Here is a 9,031-nt window from a genome sequence, read left to right on the forward strand (position 1 = left end):
TAATAAAAATTAAGTACAAAGTAATGTGAAATCTAAAAACCTTTCACTTAAAGAAGTGTGTTGAAGAATAATATAAATTATATTTTGAAATTTTATCTAAAATTAAGTTTAAGTTTTAGATGAAAAGATTCTTCGACATAAAAATATCTTAAAAATAATTGAAGTTAGGAGTATATTTTATATAAAAAAAAGTGATTTAGATTAAGCTTTGAAAAATGGAGATGTATAATATGAATTAAGAACAATAAGTTAAAAGTTCAAAAATTAATTTGAAAATTATAGAAAAGCTGACTATCATCATGCTAATCATTGAGAAATAAACCTATTTCATAAGATTATAGGAAAAAAAAACTACAAGCCATTATAGAGGTACCCGTCATTGTAACTCATTGTACTTCAAAACTTAATATATATGTGAGGAGGGATAAATTAAGCTAGAAATTAATTTGTTTTGTAATCAGGCTACCACACTAATTTTTCAATCCACTTGGTTACAAAAAGTTAATACTTTAGAACAAGGTTTGAGATTGTTTTAGACATGAGAATTATGCCTGAGTTGTGACTAAAGATCCCAAATTGGGCTCCCTCATAGGAAAAGGAGAAAATTTGCAGTCCTCCAGCTAGTGTTTCTCATGCTACGATCGAGGAAGAAGGACAAGGGCAACACTGAATTTATTGTTATAGCAGCGGGTTCGATTCGTCTCAGTTTTTATTTTCAGAATATTGTCAGCCAATCAAGTGTGATGTGAAGGCTGAAATAACAATGAATTAATATCTCTAAAGTTGGCAACGAATTAAATGAGCTAGCAGGCTTGTTCATGTTCCTTGCTCATGAAATTGCCACTAAAGATTGTACGTGGGTAATGAGTGATCACTTTTTTCTTTAGAAAAATTAATACAATTAGATAAGAAAAACAAAAGTTATTCTAGACCTTGTTTACATTAACATATGAATTAGAGGAATTAAGCTTAATTAGTTTAAGAAATTAGCCAATTAACACTATTAATTGATGCAATATTAATGTTATGTAGATAAATATTCCTTTCCACTGTCAACGTAGATAAAATAAGCAAAAAATTCTACATTTATATGTTGGGTTGGATCTAATTACATATGCCATGCTATTTACATCCAAATTTTTATAATCTTGAAGTCTTTTTTCACCTCATCTCCCCTTACAATCAAATCTAAAACTAACGATGATAACATAGAAATTGATTCCACTTGCCACGTAAAGAGATAGTTAAGAACAGTAGTCGTTGAAGCAGCAAGTGAACATAAATACATAACCCCTCCTGACTCGAGAGTCGAGAACATGATATATATATATATATCTTACATTAATTACATGGTTGTAGCATTCAATGGTGTTGTCTAGCTAGTAGTACTTTGTTTTGCATTTGTGTTATTTAGCTTGAAAAAACATTGAATTATTGTTTTATAATATTTTAATATTAAAGATTTTAAAAATTAATATATTTTCAAATAAAAAAATAAATCTATAAAATTGTACGTAGGCAAGGGGAAACAGACCGTTGCGTCCTTGCCCATCATGGAGGAATTAAATGCCAGGAGCAGAGCCAGTAATGCCCTTTTGAATCCGGTGGTCGAAAACAAGAACACGTTCCTGACTTAACAAGCACAAGAACAATACCTTTATGCATCTTGCTTTGAACAAATTAGCTTACGGCCGTAAAACCTTAACAGTTCATGGTGGAAGACTATTTTCCTCTGTTTTTCGGAGGCACGCAGCTGACAATCATTGGTCTATTGTAGGCCTAGGAAGCATTCTTCAATTAATATTCTGGCTGACCAACCAATTAGGTTAAACTTTGTAAATGTATTGTTTTTTACTAACGATTAGGTAGTAATTAATTAACCAAGTTGCTTAATTAATATATCATTTTCTGATGCATGCATGTGACTATTTTTTTTTTCTGGCCGGTTAACCGATTAATTAGGTTGCAATTAATCCCTTGACGGACCAAGTGCTATACATGCTCAATTTTTCTGGATCAAGAAAATGACATCCTAAGTTCCATGAAAAGTAGCGAGTGTCAAACCACGCATTTGATGTTAACTTCATCGGCATTAAAAGGATTTAGTCCTCAGGAGATGCTAGAAAGAGAATATATGAAATCCCAAAGGGGGGTGTTTGTTTCTCCTGAAAACATTTTATTATGCTTGGTAAATAATAATAATAATAATATAAAAAATACCATTATAATAGAATGGTAATATAACATGTGACAGCGACAACATATATAGTGGTACAAAGAATGACAATGAAGATAGCAACGGTGGTGGTGAGGGGCTGTAAGTGATGATGACGGTCATGGTGGAGGTCACAAGACGGATGTTGAGTGGTTAAGTGATGGGGGTAAGGCAGCAGAGAGATAGAAAACAAATAATATTGATTTTTTTTCACAAAGTGAGAAGAGGGTGAGGATGTAATTTTATTTATAATATGTATAATTACAAGTAAAAGGAAACCATCCTAAGTCTCAATTATACAAGTTTATCTTGATTATAGGACTTGATTAGGATCTTAATTATACTAATCATTGTCAAGAAGTGTGATGGAGGAATTATAACTTTATATATTACAAGAATGAGTTGATTTGATTCAACTTCCTCGATCGATACGCTAATTATCATATTTACCTAGATCTTTCCATTATACTTCAAATATAGGTTATTAGGTATGACTTATGGTAAGTATATATAAATCTGTATTGCAATATTTCACACTGTTATTAAACCCGGCCTGGCCCGGCGGGTCGACCCGGGACCCGGTCGATCTGGTGGCTGGACCGGTCCGGGTTTAATAAAAGACCAGCTGTGGCAACAGCCCGGCCAAACCCGGGCGACCCGGCGGGTCAACCCGGAACCCGGGTGACCCAGGCGAACCCCCTTTTTTTTTTTTTTTTTTTTTCAAATGTGGGATTTGAAACCCATTAGTATATATACTCTATGTTCCCATGAAAAAAACCATGTTTTTTCAATGTGGGATAAAAACCTTTTGGTTTAAATATTTCAACTTAAAAGAATAACATGGTATCTTTTCAATGTGGGATTTGAAGCCCTTTCATATATATACATTCTATGTTCCCATGAAAAAAACCATGTTTTTTCAATGTGGGATTTGAAACTCATTAGTATATATACTCTATGTTCCCAAGAAAAAAATCATGTTTTTTCAATGTGGGATAAAAAACCTTTTGGTTTAAATACTTCAACTTAAAAGGATAATATATTATCTTTTCAATGTGAGATTTGAAACCCTTTCATATATATACTCTATGTTCCCATGAAAAAAGTTATGTTTTTTCAATGTGGGATTTGAAACCTATTAGTATATATACTCTATGTTTCCAAGAAAAAAGTTATGTTTTTTCAACGTGGGATAAAAAACTTTTTTAGTTTAAATACTTTAACTTAAAAGCTTAACATAATATCTTTTTAATGTAGGATAAAAAACTTTTTAAAATATTCTTTTAAACTTCATAATATGTATAATCTATATTTACATGGATTTTTTCATATGAAATATTAAAACTTTAATTTTTTTTTAATTTTTCCGGGTTAATCCGGGTTGACTCGAGTTGACCCGGGTTGACCCATGAAACCCAGGACCCGGCCCCTTGGCCGGGTCAACCCCCGGGTCGGGTTTAATAACTATGATATTTCAGCGTCACATTTTTAATATAAATACAAAATACAATCTAATTCTTTAATGAAGGTAACAAAGAGATGATAGTATCTATAAATATTAGACCCTTTTTAGAATATTTTATAAGACTTTATAAGTTAATGTTTTTCAACAAATATATTGCATTGATCAATTTTCCTATAAAATGTTTTATAAAAATTAAATAAAAAAAATATTAAAGTTAAGACTTGTTTTCAAGATAAAAAAAGAAAGAATAATGATTAAAAAAATAATTTCATCAATTGGTAGTAAAATTAATAAATGCAATTGCTATGGTGGTGATAAAGGCGGAAAACGAGGTGAAATAGTAGATGATGAAATAGTAATAATATTATAGTAATAACAATAATAGAGTGATGGTGCGATAATATGCAATGCTCCTCCTCCGAGAGACAATGATCATAGAATGCAGCCAAGTGTGGCCTGGCCGCAAGGCGGTTTCATTCCCTGAAGCATGAATCGAAAAATAATTAACCTACATCTTAGCTTCTCTAGTTCATGGAAAGCGAGCTTTTTCTGTGAAACACATTAACCAATGTAGAATGAATTAGAAATGAGCAGCATCAAGGAAATGAACAGAAGGACCCAACATAGATTTCCAGTAAACATCTCTCTGCATGCCGAAAGCACAAGCATTTGTAGTGTCCTATACCAAACCCTAGAGAGAGAGAGAGAGAGAGAGCACCAAAATCACCTTCGGACTGGTGCTTCTTCTACATGAATGAACTACTCAAATGCTCTTTATCTTCATTTTTTTGGTCCTGTTCAATGCTCTTCCGGAGATGAAGCAGACGAATTTACATCATTGGCTTTCTTTGATCTGCTAATCATTTGATCATCAAGCCATTTTGTAAAACGTTCCTCGAGGGCATCTTTCATCCATTTATACCGACAGCACTCTCCAGCTTCAGGAATGGTAAGCCAACTTCTCTGTCGAGTGTTCTGTTCTGGCCAACATTGGAGCTCCTCTTTCACAAGCAAAGCAAACATGGAAGCTTTACACAAACCTTCTGGACTAAACTTGTCTTGGAGGGTTTTGCTTTTGAATTCGTATTGTCCCAGAAAATGCTGAAATACAAAGTGACCTAAATATTAACAAAGGGAACGGCAGATCATTTAGCATGCCGCAGGAAAAGAAGAAGCGGGATTGCCATAAGATGCAGAAAGGAGCTAAGCTAAGATTGATCATGGCAGAACCATTCTCTGATATCTCTCTAAAGCAATGAAAGCCAAATGTCCAGTAAGGCATTTAAGAGTCGCTTCTAATAGTAATGAAAAACAAGGGAAAGAAAAAACACATACTCGTACCAAGTTTCTTTTAAGCAATTACAAATGGAAGTTCCTGACTATGCACCCACCTAGAAAAACTATTTAGTGAAGTTACCAAAAAAGTAAGGCATTATCAATAAGAAATACTGACATTACAGTTCAATAACAATATATGCAAACAAATCAAGTTCTTTGTTTAAATTATAATACTTCAGAACTATGCACCCATCTAGAACAACCACAAGATATGCCTTATGAGCAAGTACAAACAGAGATGTATCATCTGTGGATCTAATTCATTCTGATGCATTGCACATGTTTCTCATCAGCTCTAGGACCTAAAGATCAGCACATTAATGCCAATGCACATAGCAGTAACCATTCATAAATCAGAGTTCCCTTGAACAATCAAATGGGAGGATAAGTTCACTTTTTCTAATTACCAGCAAATCACCTCGAACTCCAGCTTCTTCTAGAGCTTCCCGTGCTGCTGCCTCTTCAACAGTTTCATCAGTTTCCCAGCCACCCTATAATTATAAAGATACCAACATCATTTTACATTTATGACATTGAAGGGAAATGTCTGTAAAAAACTGAATCTAAATCATGGCAAACAAAATTGCAACTACATATAATTGCTACTTTACAAGCTAATTAATCAAAACAAGCTTATAACAGTATGATTTACAAACTACCACCACATATTTTCAAGAGCTAGAAGACTTCCGTTGCCTATTCAATCTTCTTTGGTAAAGAACAAACTATCTGTGCATGTGTGTGACTGTACTTATCTGGCCCTGGAACTTAATCCATATTATGAATGACCTTGAAATTTGATTCATGTCATGAATGACAAGGCAATTAAAGGAAGTCAAAGTTTCATTCCTTACCTTGCATATTTTTGCTAATCCAAACAAAAGGGAACTAGAAACAAATAACAAATGGAGATAAGATAAGAAATAAGAATAAATGGAGCATCATGAAGTCTTTTATTTTCTTGTCAGACAAATGCATTAATCTACATCTTGATATAAATACCTTCGGGAAGAGAAGACCAGGTCCACTGTTTGCGTTTATCATTAAAACCTCAACAACTTTCTCAGATTTGCCATCCTCGTTGTCCGCAAAGCTTCTGTACTTGAAAGGAATGCACCTGCAAATGACATTACTAATTCGAATTAAAAAATGACTGAAAACATGTTTAAGCTAGAAAAAAGAAGACCCCCATCCGATTCTCAATAAAGAAATGACTAATTTAGAAGATTTAATGCCTATGATCATCCTGTCATTTAATTACAAATATGTGTTAAAAATAACAAACAAGAGAACTGTTTATAATTGTTAAGTGTCCCCCCCTCTTGTTCTGACTAAAAGAATGAGTGCATTTGAAAAATGATTCTGCAGGAGTGTAGTGTAGGAGTGCAGAACTGATCAACCCCTGCCAATGTAGTGTCTTGTGAGGTTTCAATCTGCAACTAAAAGTTAGTTGAAGGGGTTCACACACCATAAACATTAGCCTGTTTCACCATGTGTTTTAAGTTATCAAGTTATACACTTAAACATGATTGGTTCTTGTAGAAACTGATGAAAAATAACCATGGGAAATGGGGAAGAAGTTTGTCCTTCTCATAGGAGCAGAAAAATTAAATAGGATCCAAGCAATGAAAGATTCCCATTTAGACCTCATAATCGAACAAGTGAAACTGTTCATTACACCAGGAGCATGTGCTCCCTTGGAGAGTAGGTGCAATGAGTCCCATATGGGTCGGTTCCTTTTCTTGCACGGGAAAGCATCGGTACAGGTTCACTGACAATCCGTCATCAGTTACAAGAACAGTCAAATCTACTAACCAAGTCGGGGAATTTAACACAAGGTAGTCAAAAACCTTATTCGTATGGACTTGAGGGGAAATAATGGATGTCATCAATTGAACACTGCAATTGCACTATCATTCTGTTTTTCTCCTTTTCTAACCATTTTCCACTAATATACAGAAAACATAGCAAAACTCCGCATAATGATTCGAACACAATGATTAAAACTTCGCTAAGTACAATCACATCACAATCCCATAATGATTCGACAGCACAAAGAAGTCAAGTCTTTAGAAAAGCAAATGAAATAACAAGAGGAGAGATGTCACCAACAGTCTAGAATCATTAGCAATAATCAAATCAAAATTTCTTAACATAGAAAAAGCACAATAAAATGTAATTTCCTCATCCATCATTCACATTTTGATGCCACTAACAGTCTTAATCATCAGCAACAGTCACATCAAAACTTTTAACGTATAAAAAAAAATGCCCCCGGAAATTTAATTTCTTCACATTTTAATGCCATCAACATAGAAAATCATCAGCAATAAACACATCAAAATTTTTTTACCTATAAAAAAATGAAATGAGCCATAAAATTTAATTTCTTCATTCATTCTTCAAATTTTACACACATAATTGATTCTTAATTTCTTAAACAACCCATTCAAAAGAATAAAAAAATCAATTAGACCCATCAAAATATCTCAATTCATAACCCAGCAGTGCCAAATATTCCTCCAATAAAATAAAAAACAAAAACCCCACCATGCATGCATTCAAACAAACAGAAAGCAGTGTAAAAACATAAACTGTTGGGATATTGCCACTTATGTGGTAGCAGCCCTACTCTAGGAGAGGGTTGCCATTGTCAAGAGCCTGCAGCTGGAGTTGCACCAACCATGTGCACCCATCCAAGATGTCAAAGGTTGGTAGCCACCATTGTTGAAGAAGAGCTAGAGTTGGCAGCCACCTTTGTTGAAGAAGAGTTGGAGCTGGTGACACCATTCTTGCCTATAAATAGGCAGCAAGAGAGCAGAGCAAACTGAGTAGAGAGAGAGCAAGGCAGTAGAGAACAAGAGAGAAAGAGGGAGCTGCAATGGCAGCAACTGCAAGTACAGCAAGAGAGCTGGGAGTTGAGTTTGAGTGAAGTAATCCTCCTCCTTCATGTATTGTGTTGTAATCCTTTCTCTATCTCTAATAATATGGAACTCTCCCGTGGATGTAGGCGGTTTTGCCGAACCACGTTAAATATTGTGTCTCAGTGTGCTTAGCCTCCTATGAGCAACTATCAGTACACTACCGGTCCGCGCATGAGGGAGACGGAATCCCCAACATAAACTACCCATAAGACATTAACATGTGATGACTATAAAGAGAAAGATGTGAAAAGCACCCCGCGACCAGCCAACAACCGGCTTCATAACGTTGCTGTTGGCGGCCAGTGCGAGCCACCAATTCTGTCATATGCCAAATATGGTCCAAACTAAAAGAAAAAAAAAGAAGAAGAAGCAAGAAAATACTGCTACGAAAACAATAACCTCTCGATTTTGCTAAAAAAAGAAAAGCATGGAACAAGAATCGCACACATAGTTGATCTCTCTCTCTCTCTCTCTAAAATTCAAGAAAAGTTACTGAATTCTTGTTTTTCCTTTCCTTTTCTTTTTGCCGCGAATTGTTTTTCTTTGATTCTTCATCGTAACCGCCTGGAACAGCCGGTTAGCCGGTTGCAAGAAGAAAAAACGAAACGTTTCTTTGTTGCTGGTGGGGTTTTTTTAACCTAGAGAGACTTCCGACGTGGAAGGAGTCGAGAGGATGGATTCGAGATTAAAAGGTAAATAAAATATATTTTAAAAATTAATTATAATTACACTTTCAAACACATTAAAATAATTTAAAAATGTTAATTTAAAATAAAAAATAAAAAAATATAATTTTTTTTAAAAAAACACTATTAAAATATAAAAATAAACAGAACATAGCTAAGTTGTATATTACATGGAATAGGCCATCCTATGTTTTTTTTATAAAAACAAATTATAATAAAATTAAAACATTATCATTTTATTAAAAATAAAAATCTCGAAATCCTGCTCAAGTTAAAATTTAAATTAACCTAACAAACTGAATCTTATAGCTAATTTTGCTAATATTCTAATTGAATAAATTTAGGAAGTGTTTTAAACAATAATAAAATAATATTTTTTGAAAAAAATTAATTTTTAGTATCA

At 33.8% G+C, this 9,031-nt stretch overlaps 1 protein-coding gene across 1 annotated transcript; it reads right to left on the reverse strand.

The window, feature by feature from the left end:
- Positions 1-4,112: 4,112 nt before the first annotated feature.
- Positions 4,113-8,594, reverse strand: LOC7458924 (nudix hydrolase 16, mitochondrial). Its single transcript, XM_002323212.4, has 4 exons — positions 8,197-8,594; positions 6,021-6,135; positions 5,426-5,509; positions 4,113-4,781 (listed from the first exon to the last, which is right to left on the reverse strand). The coding sequence occupies exons 1-4, from the start codon at positions 8,265-8,267 to the stop codon at positions 4,479-4,481; spliced, it is 573 nt and encodes a 190-aa protein (XP_002323248.3). The 5' UTR covers positions 8,268-8,594; the 3' UTR covers positions 4,113-4,478.
- Positions 8,595-9,031: the final 437 nt, after the last annotated feature.

Source organism: Populus trichocarpa, chromosome 16, assembly GCF_000002775.5.
Source record: "Populus trichocarpa isolate Nisqually-1 chromosome 16, P.trichocarpa_v4.1, whole genome shotgun sequence".
NCBI classification, from domain to species: Eukaryota; Viridiplantae; Streptophyta; class Magnoliopsida; order Malpighiales; family Salicaceae; genus Populus; species Populus trichocarpa.

Coding starts and splice junctions, on each gene's coding strand:
- LOC7458924 (XM_002323212.4), bottom strand. CDS start 8,267: ATGACAGAATTGGTGGCTCGCACTGGCCGCCAACAGCAACGTTATGAA. Junction 5,510..6,020: donor CTGGTCTTCTCTTCCCGAAG/GTATTTATATCA, acceptor TTATAATTATAG/GGTGGCTGGGAAACTGATGA. Junction 4,782..5,425: donor GAGTTCGAGGTGATTTGCTG/GTAATTAGAAAA, acceptor TTTGTATTTCAG/CATTTTCTGGGACAATACGA.